Here is a 21587-nt window from a genome sequence, read left to right as displayed (position 1 = left end):
TGAAGCCCAAACGCACGCACGCACACGCACACGCACACACACACACACACACACACACACACAGGTCACTTTAGGCTACTCTAGAAGCACCGCCGACTCCGACGATTGTCACGTACACTGATCTCGCGGCTTCCACTAATCATGCAAGTGGTGAACGCCATCCATTCCTTGCAGCTGTCCGGGCCATGTTTTGATACAGCGCCACCGCTTGCCGGAGCACTTGGATTGGCTGAAGGAGCAAGGTAGCCCGCAGAGACGGCTCCCTCCTTCCCTCAGTTCAGTCCCGTCAGTGGAGCGCGAGGCGCGGCGCACACACTCGCCTGCACGCGTGAAAGGTGCGACAGACGCGGACTCACCGGAGGACTCCGATTTTGGCGTGGGACTGACCGGAGCATGAATTTGCCATCAAGACATCGAACCACACTTCTAGACAAACCAAGTCAACCTTCCGAGGGAGAAGCAGACGGAGACAGATTTTAATGCAACATCTTCCCTTACGGAGGGCGATGCACCCGCCTCTTATTCCATAAACTGTCACAGTTCGCATGTTTGCAAAAGCACAGCGCTGGATATATAATTTTCCGCGAAGCCGTCTGTTGCGCTCGGGGTTGTGAGGGGTGACATTTTGGCCGCGGCGCACAACAGCGAGCGTGTTTTGAGCGCAATTTCTCAGTGACTCGGACTTGCCTCAGAGCGGAGTTTGACTCCTCACCATGGGGTACGGCGCGCAGACTGACAGGGAGGGAGGACGAGTGCCGAGATCCTCTCCTGAGATGCTGACCGTGTCCTGGCTCCTGCTCTTTCTCGTGGCGGATATCGGGATGGCCCAAGGTAAACTTGACCGTTTATTCTTGACCTGTTAACCCGGCCTTACTCTCGGCAAAAGTTCTGTCCGCTGCCGTGAGCCACAGCGGGGGTTTAGCGGAAAGGAGGAACCACCTGAACTCATTTCACTCACCGCCCTAACAGACAAATAGAGTTTTACCCACCTTTTTGCCCCTCGGATCTATGAAGGATTAAAGGATAAATCCAGCCTGTAGCCTGTATCAAAGCAAGTAGGCCTACAGCAGGCTAATACGCTTCCAGAGTAACGTGGGTTAAATTAGGCTACATGAATATATGACAAACTATGAAAGTCGAAATGATAAAAAGTCCATTTGTTGAGATCACATTAAGATGAACTCATGAGAAGTCAGAGTTTATCCACCTATTTCGGGGATATCATGTTTAGGACAACTATACCGGGACTGACTTAAAATTAGGCCGATAGGTGTAGAAAATGTAAATACCCAGAAAATAGGTGGCAACAAAACCCACCACCGTTTCATTCAAGAAAACTGAACACTGCTTATTTCGGTTGAGTAAACCACAAGTGACATTTGTAGACAGAAGCATTCGCCCCATCACATCTGTTTCTGCAAGGAGAGAAATCGAGACGTGTTGCTGTGCTCCAAACGGAGCTTCTGAGATAGCGTCGGATTGAGGCTGCTGTTTTCCCAAGATTGACCCTTAAAGATTGTCCTGCGTTGAAATCGTGGCGAAACCATAGGAGGTCAAATATAACACGTAGACCATTATTTGCTGTAATTTTTTTTATCAACCCAATTACATTTAAGTTCAGATTCTTGGTCAGCTTTTAATTAAGTTTCAGATGAGAGGCTGAATTTTCATTCATTTTCTTCCTCCTTCAGCCTGGCATCCACTGGGCTGTTCAGTTTCCATGTTTAAACAGTAACTCACAAAATGATTCATTATCGGTCAGTCTCGATTTGACATGCATATGAATAGTATAATTCTAAAATGAGATGGCCATTCTTTGAAAATAAGCACATCCTTTAATGATGAATGGTATCAAATTGCAGTGAAGCTGTGTAAAATATTATAGCCTTGACCTTTGCTCAAAGGAGAGGTATCTATTGGGACGGAATAACCTGTATGTTTGAAATATGGAGTGTTAAAGTTTGGGAATTGTTTACTCTCATTTTCAATAGAACACACACACATGTAATCGGTATAAATGTGTCATTTCTATTTAACTTCAATCAACAAGCATATTATAAACCTTCAGTGTGTTCAGCCTTTTCCTTCAGAGCAGAGTCGCCCGTTGAAAGATGTTTTGTGTAAACCATGGTAGCCGTCAGTTATGGAAGCCGCCGAAATAATGCCACAGCACCTGAAGCCATTTACTTAAGCTGCTCTCTCCTGAGTGGGATTGTCTGTCAAACAAAGGGAGCTTGGAGGACCCCATCTGTGTGAGGGTGGATGTTCACTGTGTGTTTGTGCATGCGTGTCAGATGCCAAGTGTGTATGCTTCTGGAGTTAAGGTAGGTGGTCTGTCGGCTCTCTCTGAAACGAAACTGTGGCTGAATGACATGACAAGATGGGGGGAAATGAGCAGATTTTCGGGCCACAGAGGACAGACTTCTACATGGAAAGGCCTAAGGTAGATTTTTCAATGGCCTAATATGTTTTTCTGAAGGTTAAGGCTTTGCTGCTCATGCAGGGGCAACACAAGCTTAAATTGGCAGACCAAGCACATAACCTAGACGGGGACGAGGGTCTTGTAGCAACCTTATCTAGCCGCTCCAGACCTTCATCTCGCTCTTACATAGTTAATGAGCAAAAGAGGGAGAGGAAGAACAAAAAACAGCACAGGTCTGGTTTCTGAAGGGCAGGGTGAGATGACATAATACCCATTCCAAAACCCCAGAGAGCCCTGTGTCATTGACTAGATGGGAATACGAACAAGGTCCTTCTCTGTCCATTAAGAAGTCGATACAGCAGGAGAACATTGTTTGAGACTAATTAATGGGTCCCGCTATTTTTGGGCACTGATGAGCTCTACACATTTCCAAACTGCTGGAGAGTCACTTCTTCAGTGTAAAACTACTGGTGATTAAAGTGGCTCACTTACCCAGGCGCTCCTCGTAACACCATCCCCTTCCAGCATATTTCGTTTTGAAGTCATTTTAACATATTTTCAATATTTGCATATACATTTCATCTGGCTACTCCGGTTTATTTTTACTTTTTGACTTTTTCCTTTTGAGAGCCTTGCTCTCATGCCATTGTACGCACAGCACACACATGCCCAGTGAGCACTGGGAAATGAGAGTGCTCATTAACCTGCTGAACTCTTGACAAAGGAGACAGGTTGAGACAGATATAAGCTGGGAGCTGCCAGAGAGGTAGCTGAGAGCTGCGTGACAGTAGCTTGATTGGAAACCCTTGGTGCAAGAACAGATGTACTTCTGGTATTTCCAGCACAGCAGCAGAGCTTTGCTGTATGCGCAGTGTCCGTGTCTACGTGCATGTTGTTTTAAAAGTTGATGAGAGGATAAAAACAGTTTTTAGTTCTAATGGGTGGATCTGAAATATCAGGATTCATTATCCATGAAACAGACGGACCAGCGAATTAAGGAGAAAGCTGCACTTTCTTTATTGATTTTGTGTATTAAATCTGCTTCAAGGGAAAGTAGTGATGGTTTAAGGAGGATTTCTAAACCTTAAGCGAATTGAGACATAGATTATACCCTAGAGATACTCTTGAGTATCAAGGTTTTTGTATGCTAAATGTATGATGAGAGGAAGAGGAAGTTGTTTTCTTTATTGATTTCTTTTTTATTTTCATGGCTGACCAATTACGTTAACATTGATGTTCTTACAGTGCATCTCTTTGTTAGGTGGATGATACTTTATTCAGAAGGCGAGACACTGCAGGCAGTAACATTGTTTTTTCATGCACTGGTCAATTTTGAGATTTTGGGCTATATTGCTTTCAAAACATGTGACTTTGTCCATTTGCATCTGTAGATTTCTCCTAATCTTCTCCTAATAGATTGATGTCTGCACCATGTCATCACAGTTATGGTGTAAAGCTCTCTCTCTTCTGCACAATGTAGTCACATCCAAACATGGACATTTCCTTTGTATGAGACATTCTGTCTGTAAATAGGGAGGGTTTTAAGGGGGGTTTGTTCATATATCATTCACAGCCGGATTTATATCACATTTTAATCCGAAAAACATGGTGAAAATTGATTTTTATGGCTGTTGACAGTATTTTCTGATTTATGGAGTGATAAAAGGAAAAATCCAAAATCCAAATTCAAGAGATCCCCTCTGTAAAAACCTTTGACTTGAAGAATTTTTGACCTGGCGTCACCCAATGTTCAGATTTCTTTTCTGGAAATGTATGAAAAATTAGTGCACATTAATGGGATAATGCCTCACCTGCATACATAAACATACATTTTCAGAAAACTTGTAATACAAAAAATACATGTCTCAATGTAAGTAATCAACTGGGAAAGTTTCATGATGATATCCGTTAGTTAAAATTTTTACCCTGTTGACCTGTAGTGTCTTTCAGTAAAGTCCTGGGATTAGTTCAGTTTTTCCACAATGCTGCTCTTATATCTCTTTCTTTCTCTCTTACTCTCACATCATGTTCCCGACTCTGCCGCCTCTCCACTTTCTGATGATGTGTCCTCTGAGGATTGTTTATGGAGGCAAAAGTTGAAGGATCTTTAATATATATGGTTTCTGAAATATTGTCACTCAGTGCAGAGTAAGACCTTGCTATTTTCCACATACGACACTCCCTTTCAGACTGATGCAGGTAAATGTGAATGTTATTTCTATCATTATTATTCTAACAGGCTTCCTTATGGCCTGACAACTGGCTCCTTGGGGGGCACTAATTTTACAACCACTGCAGTCATTCTATAAACAGGGCCTATATGCACAAAGAGCACATTGTGTGTAAGGAGCAGTAGTTATAAATGACCTCCTATGATAGCCTTTTGCCAGTGCCTCTGAGCTGGCAATATGACTCACTTACAGTCAAGCAATTTTGTGTAATTGAAGGAAATTAAGATTCAGTAACGCACTCCTGTACATACAGGTGAGGCAAGAGGGCAAAGTAAACAGTGCGTACAGTATGGTCTGACCGTGCGGAGCAGGGTCAGAGGTACATGCTGGTTGCTATCTGAGCCACAGACGGAGTGTGGTAGTGAGTGATAATTACTGTGAAAAGTGGCTGCTGAGTTTGCTTCCCTGCTCCACTTGATGTCATATACTATTGTTATGAAAGCAAAAAAATATACACTGCGCTATTTTGGGGCTGGGAACAGTTCTGCAGTCATCTGGCATGTGAGGGTTTCGTCTGCTGTGCTGGTGGAAGCAAATACTGCTACTGTCACTGTAGCCAGGATTTTAGATATGCTGAAGTCATGAGTCCAAATTCCTCTAGTGCAAACACCTATTTTTTTTTCTAATTTTATTAATTAAAATTGTCTGACTAGTCTCTACTCATGGTGGTCTAAATGCGGTTTCAGAGCCCTCTCCTCACTCTCAGGATGTAACTCTGGTGGCAAAAATTCTAAATCCTTGTATTATATCTGAGTCTAATTTAATACATTTTGCCTAAAATCGGTCAAATTTAAAGATATTTAGTCTAACTAGTCCCCAGGACCCATCATGCTTAATTTGTGTATAATAACTCCTCTGCAGGTTGTTAAAACTCCCAGATTCCCTGCAAGAATATAGAAGATATGACATGGCTGTCAACCATGCTCCTGATGCTTATGTGTCCTGCTGCACCAGATAGATAAAAATACAAGAGAAGAGTTGAAATAGTAAGAGTGCGAAGAGGGTGATCACAAGGACACAAAAGAAGCAAATGGGACAGCAGGATTAGTGGCGAGGAGTGGAGAGCAGAGGGAGCTGAAGGTAGAAGTGGGGAGACATAGAGTGGGAGGGAGGGGTGAAAGCCTGATATGGAGCGGGGACAGGGACGGACAGGGACGGACAGGGGAGTAAAGGAGAGTATTTCATTAATCACCATGTGTGACACTCTCAACTACAGGGGAGCTTCACAGTGCAACATTCTCTTCTATTAGCAGTCCATTAGCAGAGCTCAGCACAAGTTGCAACACTTGACAGGCAGGCCTGTGCCAGAATGGCTGACCTGTGTGTCCACACAACATATACTGCACCACCTAGACAGTGTGTGTGTGTGTGTGTCTGCATGATGGCTTAGAATTTTTGTGAGAGTAGGGTAAGTCAAAGTGCACCACAGGGCTTAAGTTACTATGACATATTGTTGCAAGTTCTGCTCTCTAGGCTATAGACACCTAATGAAAATAATTGTATAAAAAGTCCCATTTACAAATACGCTACTAGGATGAGATAGGACATAATGATTATAAAGATGATGATAGTGCTGGTGGTGACCTGATTTCCTACCTGTGATATCCCCTCTGCTAGAAAATGGCTCTTCAATGTCGAGATGGCTGATGCATTAGAGGTACAGTCATTTGTCATTAGAAGGCTTGTTGGCCTCTTACTAGCCAAGAGCCTTGTGATTACAGGATACCAGCCAAGGGGGAAAGGGGGTGTGGACCACTGTCCTCCTTCAGTTCATATTTGATTAGAGATCATAGCCGACAGTCAGAATTTTTTTTTTTTGGGGGGGGGGGTCACTGCAAAGGCGAAGAGAGAAGTGATTACGAGTTAAGTGGCCCTTCTCATGCCATTATAAGCAGCAGGGCTGACAGAGCACATCATGAGTGAGTGTAAGTACACACTCCACTCCTGCCCTTTAATTTGGCATCACGGCCTCCCCCCTGGTGCTCAACCACTAATGTCCTCCTGCATTTTTGTGTTGGTAACACAAAATCAGTCAAGGACATGTCATTACACACACAGTTAAATAGCTGAAAGATAGGGGGATGGGGGAAGGAAGTTTAATCTTGCTAGTTGTTGCTGTATTTTTGTTTTGCACTTGTGATTACTTCTGATAATGTAGTAATATAGTCCATATCTCTTATCTGCTTTTCTTCATGTTTGTTATATAAATGTATGAAAAACGTCAGCAATTTGCCATAATTTAGCTGATGTAACAATCTGTGGACACAGCAAAAATGGATGTCCTGTACTGTTGCCATACATGCTATTCTACCTAGTAAAGAGGATTAGGGTGCAAAATAGACAGAGTAAGGGGGGATTTGAGATGCTGCTGTAATGCTGGTGCGCTTATGTATGCACACAGACACTATAAAAAACTCAAAGTGCTGATGAGCAGTAAAAGGCCGAGTCAGTGGGAATGCTGTTATTTCCCCGACGTCCTTTAACACTGTTCCCTGCAGTACTGGTTCCCCAGCCCAGTGTGGAGCAAGGAACAGCCTTGGTCGCTACTACATAGCAAGCGCGGGGCTGACATGGCACAGCAAGATGAGAGAAGCTCCAACAGACATTTTTCCCATGGAGATTCACTAATTGAGTGAAACTAATCTCTCCTACACACTGTACATACATACATAAGTCACATACCTTCACACTACGCACAGAGGCATGAAAACAGCAATCTACAATTTATTCCACCTAAAAACAAGCAATTCCTTTAAATTAAGACAGTTTAGCTTTAATAGAAGAATGGCTCATTCAGAGACAGAGATCTAAAAACAGTCTTGAGCACAAATATCATCATTTCAAGGTGCTCTTTCGATCCTCTGCGCTGTTGCCGTCAGGACACCTTTGATGTTAAAGCCAGGCTATATGTTCAGGTCTGATGAGAAAGGCCAACGTACCACTGAGGCCGTAATGAGTGAGATGATATCAGTGGTGACTCATAACACCTGAGTCACACACGCAGCGCGAAGGCTTTGGCAGTCACCTGAATTTTCACGTCTCTATGGAAATCCAGTATTCTCTACAGCATGGAAATCCAGCTGCTTTCTTTCCCTCTGTTCTGACTCTGATTGACAAAGCTAAACCCTTAATCCTGGCTTTGCCCTGTCTTGTGCTCAGAGCCGGAGCTTCACTAGTGGAATGGGACTAAAGCAAATCTATGAAAGCTCTCCTGAAGAATAGGAACAATATTCATCTGTAATAAGTCATTTGCCAAGCTGGCGTGTATTTTGTTAAGCCCTCAAGTGGATACATCCACACATTTTATATACCTGCAGACTGAAACGTTTGCTTCATTTTGTTGTTGAATGTGTCACATCTCACCATTGTGAAGAGGGGTGGTGGTTTCCAGACACTGCATTAACGTCTGGTCGGGGAGGGTTTTGGTCTATGTATGTCAGCAGAATGGGGGTGTGGGGGGGTGGTTGCGGCACTGGTCCCAGCTGAAACTTGAGAGCAGGAGACCCACGCTCCCCATTTCCTGTCTCCACTTTATCAGCATCTTGCTCTCTGTTATTTCTGTGCTCTTAAAGCATCTGATGAAAGCCTTCCCACAGATAAATGTTTGTGCCTCCTTGTTTTTTATGGGACTCAAATGAGGGACTTTAGCCACCCGCCCCCTCCTTCATTTTCTTTTTTGCTCCATTCCTGTGTCTGCTTTCAGATGCCACAAGAGAAGTTATAGCTTCTGGTTTACATTACGGTTCCTTTAAAGATGGGCTTGGGACGCCTAAAAGGACAATGCATGTTCTTGTCCTTCTAAAGGAATACATTTTTACTACACATTAGGGTAAGGACATGAGAAAAAGCGGGTTATTCAACTACACCAAATTTGTGCTTATTTTGTAAGAAATAGTTATTTCTACCTATAGATTCAATCAGTAAGATCTGGGGAATTAGATGTTTATATTCTTTTGAAAAGAAACTAATTGTTTTGTCCTTAACAGTTCACACTCTTTCTCCTCTTATCAGCACATATAAAATTTTCATTGTGGCTCACCTAATTCAGTGTGCTTCTGATTTCTTAGCTTTCCATATGAGGATAGGTTGTGTCTGTGTGTGTCTTCTGTGTGCACATGTTCTTGTTTGTCTGCACGTGGTGGCAGAGTGTGTGTATGTGCATGTGTGTGTTTATACAATAATAACAGAGTCTGAGAAAGTCTGTTTCAGATAAATCTGTGTGAATACCAGACCATTCATCCCCAGGAAATCAATCTTTCTCATAATTCCCTTCATTTTTCTTCCATCTGTTATCTACAGAGCTGCCAAACAGACTTTTAAACAGAGCAGGCCATTACCAGAGGGCAGAATTAGATGTGTGTCAGAATGCCAGCCTGTAAAGTTGTTGTTTTTACTGAGTTAAATGAGGTGCTAAATTAAAGCTTCAAAATTGGTATGCACTGTTGTATGATTAATCCCCCCCAACCCTCCATGTACGTCTGTTGACAAGAGCAGACTCAAAATGTGTGCTAAGAGTCAGGGATGTTTAAAAAAAAAATATGCTATTGAAATCATGCTTGACTGTTGCAAGCATGTGATGAATGGGCGTTTTTCTCCTTTTTTGTGTAATTACTCTGTTCAAGTCTCAGCAAACACTGCGGACTTCATCTCCAGCATCATGGAAAACATTTTGTTTCCACAGTTGGAGTTAACCACCCAACCCCACCGACATCACTACCAGCAAACACACAACGACGTGACCTCCTTTCTTCATTTTGGGCTTTGTTACTGCAAGTCCAGTAATAGTTTGCAACTCGAGATTGCTGTTGGGTGTCAGCACTTTCCTGTGTTTGTACAGTGTGTGTTTGTGAGCCTGCGTGTGTGTGTGTGTGCCATATCTCCACGATCAGTCCCCAGTGACCTAAGTACTGGCAGACAGTGTTTAACTGGGGCAAGCTCAATGGGTCTAATTTAAATGGGGCCCAGACAGAAGCCCCACAGTGAAGGGTTACTTTATGACTCTTAACATGTAAAGCACACTGTCGAAGCTGCTACAATTTGTGTGCTTGCCAGAAAAGACAAACTGTACTGCATTCTTCTTCTCCTCCTCCTCCTCCTCCTTCTTCTTCTTCTTCCTCTTCTTCTTGCTCTTGTTCTTCTTCTTATTTTTCTTGAATCTGTCAGGGAACCAAAAAGCACTGCTAATGGTTAAAATCTGCCAAATTAGGGGGTTCCATGCAGAGAATAAGTGACTGTGTTGTCTTTGATTTGTATGCTGTCTTCATTTAATGAATGCTATGGAGATGAGGTTGATAATGGCAGAAAGCAGTCTGTGCAGCTCTGAAAATTCACTGCCGTAAATGTCAGAATTATTAATGAGCTCAAAGTGTCAGTCCCTGCTTGTCCTACATGGTGTTCTTACACAAAAGGATTGAAAAAGTCGTAGTCAAGTCAAGTAGCTGCCCTCACATTCACAATATTTCTGTATCGCAATGCATACATGTCTTCATGGGCTGAAAATGTTCTTACTTTAATACATTAGGAAAAATGTACAGTACAATAAATGCAAATCCTCTAAATTGTGTAAGGGATTGGCAGTAGAGGAGAGCTTCCAGCTGTGATTGTGCTGCTTTCAAGGAGTTAACCAAACAGTAGGCAGAAGGTGAATAATGGATGTTCTTGTCATGATTGCTCTGAAAGGCGGAGTGAGAAAAAAAATGCAGGAGTTTTCCTAAACCAGGTCAAATGTCTGAATTGGCCCTATTCTGTATACAGATAAGCATTTTTGCTAGAAATTCCTACAGCAAACACAACCCTTGTTTGCTGTTTAACCTCCACAGGCTTCCAATCTGTTCAGGCATGGAGCCCACAATATTGGTACAGACAATTGTCTATCACCATCAGACCTTACTGAGCTGCCTACAGATTAGAACAAGCCCTCAGTATTATCACAACAGGAGGGATCCATTTCTGCATTTACAAATACCTTTTCAAGCTGATTAATCCATTTTTTATGACTAGTATCACTACTGCCATGATTAATGGGGATCATGATAAATGATTAGTATTGTGCATGCTTATTCTTTTTATTAGTAGTATCAGGAATTTATAGGGATTACACTGACCTTGCCATCAGTTTGGTGGGGAGTATTGCTCTTAACACAGTGGAAGATTTTGTAGAAACACTCTCTAAAGTCAGGTTGGTGGAGAAATTAGATCTCATTTTGGAAAAAATGATAGAGCTTAGTAAGATGACAGGCTTGTTTCTCTAATTCCAGACCTCCATAAACTATGACCCTATACAGTACACCAGCTGCACTGGAGTCAGCACGCTAACTGTAAACTGATACACCATAATGGCTTGCTGCAGATATGCTGGAGAATGTGCAGCGGAAACCGATAATTCAGTGGTGACACACCATGCACAGGGGTTCCCATGGTTTTTAGGCTGACGTGAGGTAAACTGATCTGTCAGGTAAAAGCAGAGGGACTTACACTGGAGAGCTGGGGAGGGGGAGGGCAACACCGGGTAACCTCTGCTGTGTAAAGGAAGCAACAGCACACTGGTAAATCATACCTCCTGATGTGTTTCCTTCAGTAGCTGCTTGTTTAAATCCAACTGCACACATTCCTTACTCCTGGCATTTAGAAAGCTGCATGTTACTAAATCATGGTATTTTTATTTTTACAAGCCTGCAAAGTCCTACTAGCTCTTTGCTAGCCACATTTTTTGTTATCACTGTTTTTCCATGCCAAATGTTTTATTTAGCAGCCTGCTCTAGCTAAAGACCTCGCCAACAAAAGCAATGATACCGGCCAAAGGAAGAGTAGGAGAAGGGGAGCCTGAGACAAGGAATGAAATGAGACAGAGATAGTAGAGCCACTCTTAAGCTGCGTGGCTTTTACCCACAGGATGAAAAGGCTGAGAGCATCCACAAATGAGACACACTAACCCACGGCTATTCTGGGCTGCTTTGTATGGCTTTTTGTTCATGCAAAAAGAGGCAAGGATCTGGTAAACAAATACAACAATGTTGAACACACCAATGTGTTGTAAGGATTGGGGAGCTTTGAGCATTACCAACTAACATGCGTATTTACATTCCGCTGCAATTTTTTGGGGAAATTTGGCAGGGTAATCTGAACCTTATTGTGTTGTTTTTCTGTGGAACACCAGATACCAGCACAACCTGGTTTTGGTTTTGACTGCCATTTTTCCTGTTGGCAGTTTTTTCCACATTGATTGAATTTGAGGGCGAAGACATGAGAAACTCAAGCTGAAATATTTACACTGCAGCTTCCATTTTAGTTCTGTTGCCGTAGTTTGTTTTAATAAGTCCTTGACAGAATGCAGTATACTGTCTAAGGAATTTCAATGGGGCATGTCAAATCCAAGGAGTGTCAGCGGCCAATCCTTTATCACGCTGTTCTGTCTGAAGTCAGTGGTCATGGAGTCAAATGGATTGGTCAAAACAGTTCTGACACACACGGGCATGTAACAAGGGCTGGACAAGTGGGACGAAAAAAGTGATCAGCACTTTGATGGATGTGTCACAATGAGGGGATGTAGCAGTAGCTGTCTAACATCTATCGGTTAAAGGTTTTCTTAGCACAGCCACTCACAACCAGCGTTACTCTTCATTTCTATTGTACTTTCACTTTGACCCTCTTCTCTCGCTCTGTCAGAATAAGCTGGCTGTCAGACAGAGAAAAAAAAATACTGTCAGAGCCTACAAAGAGATTTCGTAATGGCTTACAAGATTATTTGTTACTGCGTGGCCCCAGTTAGATGCAGACATCTACGTCCTTTGTATCGGGATGGTCTCTTGGGAGTGAAGCAGACATTTTAATTCAATCAGGTGCAAAAAGCAATAATGCTTTCCCCCTTCTAAAACTCACTCATCTCACTGCAGTGATACAATTACGAGCTGAGCTACATTGGCCATCTTGTTGTGATTACATGTGTTTACATGGGAGGGAGGTGTTTACTGTGGAAACTGCAGCCCCCTCCTGCTGCTCATTTAGCTACTGGAGAAAAAGAGCTGCTGTGAGATTTAATTTATTAATCATCTCTGGAAGAGAGTTATAATGCTTCTCTAACTAGCATTACAATTGTGTCGTCTTGAGTCCAGCACTCTTGAGATAAGTGGCTCTTGCTTTGTGAAAAAACAGCTATAATGGCTCCACATGGACACAAGGACACATGGATGAATGTGTTTTTATGTAAGTACCAATATATAGCATCTACTCTCCAGTAATACTTAAAATACAGTCTGTACTTTTGCTTTTTTTCTTTGTCAAATAATCAAAATATAGGTCATATGCAGATTTGTGTTTGATCCACAGTATGTAGAAAATTTTAAACTTACCCTCCAAAATAGTTTGAAACCTGTTTTGAAATCCATTTTATATAATATGCACAAGTTCCAGAGTGAGGTAACAGAAATAAAGAAATGTAATTTACAAAATATGTTGTTCCAAATTTATAAAAGCAGAAGATTGAAAAATATTATAAATAACTCAAAATAATATTACAAAATAACTCTTACATATGTAAAGGTAAAGTGCTATGAGAGTATACAATAACTGGGTTTTATATTGTCTTATTTCTAAAATTTCCTTTTTATGTAGCACAATGCAATCCATAAGAGTAAAAGGGGTAAGTAGTTATGAGTCATTGCATCCACAATCAGTCTCTTAAACTGCATGAGACTTTTAAAAAGGGCAAATCGAATAATCTGTTTTCCATTTCATATGTTAAAGTACCCATCCACCACTGGCCTTGTACTGTGCCATTACTGCAGCATTCATGTGATAACATTGCCTCACTAATCTTACTGACGGTCACATTGCTTTTTCAGGCCCCAGCACTCTGTTTTATTGGTGTATCATTACGCACAGTGTTTTGACCATTGTTTACTCCACAACATGCCACTTGTTATCTTCTGCAGCAAATGGCCATGTCTTTACCAATTTCGTTTGGCTTTTGTCTACCTTCCTTTTTTCCACTGGATGAGCAGCCATTTAGTGCAAGGGTCAGGGTTGTAATTGACAGCCACCACTAAACAAATCTGCCTGGCTCGGCGGTAGACCAACCCCACCTCCCGTCCCCTCCCGCTACTCTAATCTAACTAATGCACCCATGTGTGTGCTGGAAAGTGAATTAAGCATAGAAAACTCAATACCTGATCCATCTGACAAAGCTGCCTGCGTGCACATTAGCAGTTTCTCTGCAGCCTCTGTAATTGTATTACACAAGTTGGCCGCTCTAACGATCAGGCCTTACACACACTTACACACTCATACACACTATCCCTGTTGTCGTTAATCGCTGCCTTCGCTGGCCCCTGAGGCGTGCAGCAGGCCAAGAACAGAGCGATCAAGAAGGAGGATGATGAGGCGAATAGTTCAGCTATCCCTCAAGGCTGACATGAAATGAATTCATAGTCTGTGTCTGTGTGTGTGTGTGTGCATTTGTGCTCTGAAATTGGTATTGCACTGCATCTTCTTTTGTTTTTAAAGCTCTGTTGTCAAACTGTTTGTATCTGCCTCTTTGCCTTCTAATCAGTGGCTTTCTGGACACTCCTGCTGTGTGGCCCTGTTTCTGCCTTTCCCATATCCCCATTGCCTGCTATCTGTGTACTAAGAGCAGCCCTGCCCCTTGCCAGAGACCACAGAAACATACGATGAGCTTTCATTCTCCTTCTCTCCTCCTCGCTAATTTCCCTTGACCTATTCCGACACATGCAAGATTAGAAAGATATATCTCTGTGAAGTATTTTCACATTATTCAGCAGGTAAGGCGTGAGCACCTAGGAAATGTATATGTAATGAACAATGTGTTTGATCACATGGATGTAGGAAACACATACCTGTGACAATTTTCCTCCTTAAAGACTTTCCTGGACTTTATCAGAGAGCCCAGAGAGGGGAGGAAGATGGGAGAGGAGAACAAAAGGACCAGGAAGGTGATTAAAAGGGTTGTTGTGTTGATTTGCTGTGTGTTGCCATGCAAGCAACCATTTGCTCTGGCCTCACTAATGGAGACTTCAGTTTGGATCCAGGGAGAAGCTCTTTAAAATTTTATTCCTCCTAACAGGGTGATTTATAATGATGAGCCCCAGACTCTTTCCACCACAGCAGGACATCACAAAGAATCCAGGGAAGCGAGGGAACAAGACAATGAAGGGACTTGCTATGGGCATGGGAGAATCCAACAGATAGATGGTGAAAGATGACCTCTCTGCATGTATAGATGCACTGTGTTATCCGAGAGACCTTCGTGACCTTTATATAACCACAAGGACGAAGGTCACCCCCCCTCCCCCCATATTCCCAGCTCCCAGGGTCCAGTGATACCCAACCTGCCAGATGACACCCCACGATCCTATGCCTGAGAAGAGGTCTAGTTTGTGTGAATGTGTGTCTGCGTGTGCAAAAATCCCTCGGGGAGGACTTGTCAGAGAGTAGGTCATCAGATATGTCTATTCGTGTGCGCACCTATGTGTCTGTGCACACTCACTTGTGTTTGTGTGTGTCTGTGTGTGTGGTGCACATAACGGGGAAGGAACAGGGAAGAGCTTGGATGGGCAGCTTTATCATGCTTATCTGAAAGGTCACTCCGTCATTGTCAAGCTGCACTTTACAGAACCTCCCTGTGGTGACCGCAATGCAAACTGGAGAGTCAGACCGAGGGTAGGGTTGAAAGACATCAGGTATGCCTTGAAATACTGCAGCAGTTTTGAGCAAATTTACAAAAGTTGGCAAATAAAATGTAAATGAATGTGCATTTCCATCAACTGACTGCAACAAGATTACATTATCAAAAAAAGCACCTTTAACTCATCTGTACCTCTTCTGTAATTTTTGTTTTATGGTATTTCATAGCTTTTCTTTTTCTCACCTAGTATGGAATTTATGAAACTTCGATGACTAATTTTCCTCACTATGCCTAGCATGCAGTTTTTCATTTTTTAACTTCTACAATATACTGCATAACAATTTGCATCTACACTCCTGCAAATTAAACAAGAAAAAGGCACTGTCACTTGTCTTAAAAATCCATTACCATCTCCTTTTGTGCAAGTTCTCTTAATTTTCCCTATAAATACATCAACCCCCCCATCAACTGTAAAAGCTTTCATTTGTCATTTCTTATAAATGTTTTGGTCATTTTTTTTACAGGTTATGCAAAAATATGCCAGTGGAAATCCAAGTGTTGGGTGAAAATAAGGAAAGGGAGAAGAAATTAGGGAAAGATGTCAAAAATACATGTGAGCATACGAAGGGGTTAATTAGGTTTGGAAGCACAATTGTCACCGGAGTGAAAAAGGTGAGGATGTAGGGACTTGTCCTCCCGTGTCGACTGTGCACAAGCCAAATCTCTGAGCGACACTAATCCTACTGGTTCTGCTGGTTATCCCTCCTCCCTCCTCCTCCCATCATCCCTCAGCAGGTATTCCCCCACTGCCAAAGGTCCTTCTCTGACATCCACCCCTTTTTTTTCACCCTCTCCTTGTGTCCTACCTCATCCCCTCCTCACCCTCCTCTCCTCTAGCAGTCTGTTTGTTTTCACTGTTGTGTCTCAGTGACATTAGCCACAGTAATCCAATTGAAAGTTCCTCAGACCCGGAGCTGGGTTCTGTGCGGGTTGAGGCGTTTCCATGGGGATCGCATGGATTCCTAATTAAGCTCATTAAAGCTCGTTATTGAAGCTCGTTAAATCTCATCCGGACACGGTGGCGCAGCTCCTGGTGTCAAACTTTACTAATTCATACACTAATACCCCCATACACACATGAACGCTTACAAACATGCACACTCACACACAGAAGTCACCAGTATAATGCGCTTTGGTGGGTGTAATTAAAGCTCTCAGTAAGCCCTGCGGTTTTCCTTGCTCCTTGGTTTGAACGGAATGGAAAAGTGACACACAAGGATTTTTTGAACAGTATCATTTACATGCCCAAACACAACCATTTGCACTCATGCAGAGTTGATGTGAAGTTAGTGTGAGTGGGAATTTGAGAAAAAAATTCAAATTAAAATAGTTCTCTTAAAATAAACATTATTCATGAGTGAAATGTTAGAGCCATGGGAGATATTTCAGTAAAGTGGAAGTCTAGGGCATAAGAAATACCTTTTCACTCAAACATACTGAACCATGCTCCTGCGTGCCCCTTGACCTCACTCTGAGTTTACACGTCAACTCCAAATATTGTTCTTTGGCTGGAAGGAGGAGCACTAAACCATGATGTTTTTTGGGGTCTTTGGGGGGCTGAGTGGAACAGTATGTGAGTGTGTGTCTGTTTGTGTGTGTGTGTGTGTGTGTGTGTGTGTGTGTGTGTGTGTGTGTGTGTGTAGAGAAAGTGCAAGAGAGAGTGAGAGAGTCTCCTCTCACAACCTGAATCGGCTCTTTGATGCTGACGGGCCTGGACATCGACAATGTGGCCTTTCACAGCCCTCACCCACCTCTGAGGAGCTCGCAGAGAACACACACGTATACAGTCTTTCTCTTGCTGTCACTCTCTTTAGTTTTCACAGTTTATGTTTTGTAGCTTTTTAGTGCCCATTCACAAAGAAATGGCACCTTAGCTAAAAAAGAAAAGAGAATGTAGAAGGAAGAGAAGGGAGTTGTCACATGGATTGTGTGAAAAATACAGAGCTTCAAGTTCAGTGAGAGACATTCATTCTGCATCTTCCCAGATGAGCCAATGAAGTTCAAAGGTCTTGTTAAGCCCTTTGCAAAAATTACATTGTAAAAACCAAAGAAATGAAAGGATACTGAGCCAAGCATTGTGACGAGTTGAATCGGTCAGGGCCAGAGGGACACATAAGATAGTGGATTTCTTAAATGCCCAATCACATTTTTTTGGTTTTTTCATTTGTTCCCATAAAATAGCTCCTCCTTTTGCTCTACCACTCATTATTCCTTTGACATGAAAGGGATTTCAGCCCTTAGAATATCTTAACTGTATCCTGTGTCACACTGTCTTTGCCTAAAGAGCCAGTCAATAAATGAAGTCCATTCCAGATGAATGTTGAAACACTCAAAGTCCTCTAAAGGGAGGCTCTGAAGTGTGGGCCTGCCAAGGGACATCCATCATTGACATCACTGCTAATTTTGGTGACATAGTCAGCAAAACATGCCCAGCTGTGTGTGAAAGAAATACATGAACTCAGTGTTTCCATGTTACTTTTTTTTCTGTTCCATACTCTTCAACAGCTTACAAAAGCAGACGGTTATATCAAACATGTGTTTCTTTAACGCTCTATGCGTGAAAAGAATTGACTGTGATTTGCGCTGACAAATGAGGTTTCCAGATGTGTGACAGGCTGGTGGAACATAAATTCTCTGAACTTAATCTTTGTTTACTCAGGGCACGCTGTGATGGACCTGTTAGCATTAATTAGCATTAGCTCTCCAGTAATACGACCACATTATCCTGCTGCGGGAAGAGTGACATTTATTGAGGTTGACACAACTTGACGGAGGTGAAGATCCGTCCTCAGGGCTGTGGCCTTCTGTGCGCTATAATGAGATAATATGAAAGTGCAATGATGACACTGACCTGGGATTTTGGCTCCTCAATCATACACCAGTTCACTAAATTGAGATCCTTACTAAGAAGTAGATGCATGCTAAAGATTTATGTTAAACTGAACAGAGAAACTCTTTCCAGCTTTTTGTTACAACCAACTTCTCTTCAAAACCAATAAGAGGCTAGTGGTTAGGACATAACCTCTTTCTCCCCTGACGCGCTCAACTTAAACACATCTCACAGAGCATGCTATTTCCTGAAGATGAATAGTACTCTGTGATGAGGAGAGCTAAATGCATCCAGTCATTTCCCCTGGAGCGCCAGTCTGTGTTTAGGTGATGGGTCGAACTAAGAATGTGGGCAGTTGCAGTATGGCCGCTTTGGTGCCTTTCTGCCTGCTTCCTCGGTCTCTCTGCCACGTGGATGTTGGGCCATTAAATCCGTTGTTTGTTTTTTCCTCAGTGAATGACTTGTGTGGTCAAGCCTCAGCCAAGTGAATAACCTGAAGATGACTGGAGCCAGAGGAAGAGCTGTACCTAGTGAACTGGAGTTTAGAGAAAAAGCTCTTCTCCTGATATATTTCCCTTCTCCTTGAGCCATCCAGGCACCATGCTCTTTCACCACACCTGATTTTCAAGATACCCATCTCTCGCCAGTTGCTTTGATTTTATGTAGTTGCGCATGTTGTAATTCCTACTGAGTTTTTTTTGTTGGAAAAAGTTCAAAGATAGAAAGAGAGAGGGGGATTCTGGCTATATCACTTCTTGGATATGTAAGAGGCTCCACAGAGAGTGTTGCAGTTCAACACTCAATTTGTAACCTTTTTTAAGAATTTCGCAATATGTACAAAAGTGAATTTGATCAGATTTTGGACATGTCCACAGGCATATGCCAGACAAGGATGGATCTGATCAAATATATTAAAAAAACATTTCTAGATATTTATTTAATGCAGTTGTTGTTGTTGCTGCTTTCATGAACATCAGTTCAAACATTAGTTTTACTTTTCCAGAATTTTTGGAAAAAAACACTCCAACAATTTGAATTTTATAATGCTTAATCACTTAGTGCCTGGGTGATTATTAAGTTAGTTAAGGCCATTTCCCACTTAGAGTACAGTGATTAGAATAATGGTTACAGTGTACATATAATCTTTCTGCTGCCCACTGATGATTTGGGGAATCTTGTTCTCTCAGTCTGTAAGCACTAGGTCATGTCAGCTGCTGTCAGGGAGCCTTTGAGCTCTGCTCAGCTGCTGCCTACCCATGTGCCTGCATCCACAGCTTCAGTGGTCAGAGGCTCATATTCCAGTCTTTCTGACTGGGGTGATTTACTTTGATAGTCAGGTCTGTTTGCTGCTCCATGTCCTGGGGGCTAACTGGGCTCAGATCACACTCAAATGAATTGAAGAGTGAGGGAAATATTCAACACAGCTGTGCTTACTCTGAGCGCGGGGGCCAGAAGAGACATGCTGCTATGCTTCCAGGTACAGGGCAGGTCTCGCCTCTGAAGATGTCTTCAGAGAGCCTGTTTGCATTTATAAAAATGTTTGCTTGGATACAAAACTAGAGATTTCCCCAATGGTGAGGGATGGGAAAGTAAAGAGAGGAAGTGAGCTGGATGGAGATAAAAGATTTTTAACAGGTAAGAAAGCAGCTAACCCAGTGGCTGCTAGGGAATATAGCAGAAACTCAAGAGCAAATCAAAGGGAGTGGTAGTGTGAAGACTCTAGCGGGGAAACTATTCTTGAGGAAATCTAGCCAGTCTCTCCCTAGAAGCTTAGATTAAGAAAATGGTGTTGTGAATGTCATTTACCGTACTTTTTTTGCCTCATCCATATGTCTTACGCAGGCTTGATGCACAATCCCAGCTGAATAACATTCCCTCTACTGGATGCCTTCCTGTTTCACTTTAAGATTCATGTGGATTCATGGGGAAATATTCAGCTTCTGCTCTTTTCTCACTCTGTCAAGATTTGTCTTAGCCAGCTTTGATGCTTTAACCAACTTACCATCTCTGTGTATCTGCACAACACACTCATGGCTGGCAGCAGCTATACGCATGGCATGGGGAGACTGCCGTGTAATGAATAGAGGGCATGGCTAGCTATTTGGCAGAAGTTGGTGGGAGGGGATCACATATGCCACTAAAGTGGGTAGAGTCAAGAATTATGATAGGTAGTAGTGAAACAGCTTTCGTTTGCCAATAATCAACACTCATTATGTTTTCTGCACAGTTTTGGTTCACTATTAAATAGCCAGCTGTGGAGCAGCTGTCACTTATATGTGTTTATGCTGTATGACCATGCCTAGCCCGCTCTAATTATGAACCTATTCTTAATTCATGAGTGTGGCCTCGCAGATTAATGCATATGCGTGCATGCCCAATGTTTGTTTGCCCAATTAAGGATTCATAATGTGCCTTCTTTACTCTTACCCCTCTTTCCCCTGGTTCTGTCTGACACACACATAAACAAACCTAAATGTGTTATACCAAGTGCAATCTAATTACAATACTACACGAGAGGCTTATACCAGCTTTTGGTGTATACAATGCTACAGAGTTACCATCATGATACAAGGTTTACATTTTTCCTATTTAATGCAAAACACATTTGGCAAATGTAAAGATTTGGATTTTTTCCATTTTACTGCCTCGTAGAATATGGAACAACTGTTGTCAAGAGAAGTGGAAGTCATGAGCAAGCAGCAAGCAAAAACATGTGAGTGTATCCATACTGCCCACTGCGTTGCTGGCATCCAGGCTGGCCCCCTGTTTGTGTGTGCATCCTGTACCCCTCTGTTTCACCGGCCCTCCCCATGTTTCTCCATATTTCCACTAGTTCTTTCCATCCAAGCTCTGCCTAATGTGAGTTCTGGCATGCTGGCCCTGCCCTGCCCATTTCCGCTCTGCTCCACTTCCTCCCCCTGTCTCGGTGGCCTGGCTGCCCCGCGGGGGCAGCCTGCTCACCTCCGGGGCAGCTGGCATGCCTGATGTCCCCATTCATCAGACCTGAGGGCGAGGGTTGGGGGCCCACAGTGGAAAGGAGGGTTTGCATTGTGGTTGTTGTTGACTTTATTGGGATAGTTATTAAATAAGCCGTGATGACAGGGGAGACAGAGGAATGCTTTCAACTCCCTCTGCAGGAGATGTCCTACACAAACCCTGGGACTGGATGGATGTTGGCAAGGATGGAAGGAGGAGCAAGGCAAACAGTAATTTTGTGCGCCTAAAACGCAAAGGGGGGGAGTAAAACAGGCATAAAGATATATTTAAAAAGACAGTGACTTTCAAAAAAATAAATTGTGGACTTGAAGAAAAATTGAGCATTAGGGAAATAAGGAGGGTGTTGAGGGTGGAAAGAATGATTGCAGATTGTTGTCTTTTAAAGACAGATGACTTGCCCTAGGCGAG

The 21587-nt window shown here is 42.7% G+C and overlaps 1 protein-coding gene across 1 annotated transcript in view; it reads left to right on the top strand.

The window, feature by feature from the left end:
- The first annotated feature begins 341 nt into the window (after window positions 1–341).
- Window positions 342–21587, top strand: part of unc5c (unc-5 netrin receptor C) — a 114824-nt gene continuing 93578 nt past the window's right edge. Inside the window, exon 1 of the mRNA XM_040156516.1 lies at window positions 342–831. Coding sequence (XP_040012450.1) covers window positions 714–831 — 118 coding nt within the window. The 5' untranslated portion in view covers window positions 342–713. The remainder of the gene's footprint in view (window positions 832–21587) is intronic.

The sequence above is a fragment of the Xiphias gladius genome, chromosome 20 (genome assembly GCF_016859285.1).
Source record: "Xiphias gladius isolate SHS-SW01 ecotype Sanya breed wild chromosome 20, ASM1685928v1, whole genome shotgun sequence".
In the NCBI taxonomy this organism is placed as follows: domain Eukaryota; kingdom Metazoa; phylum Chordata; class Actinopteri; order Istiophoriformes; family Xiphiidae; genus Xiphias; species Xiphias gladius.
Note: the sequence above shows the minus strand (reverse complement) of the source record. Positions and strands in the feature narration are given on the sequence as shown.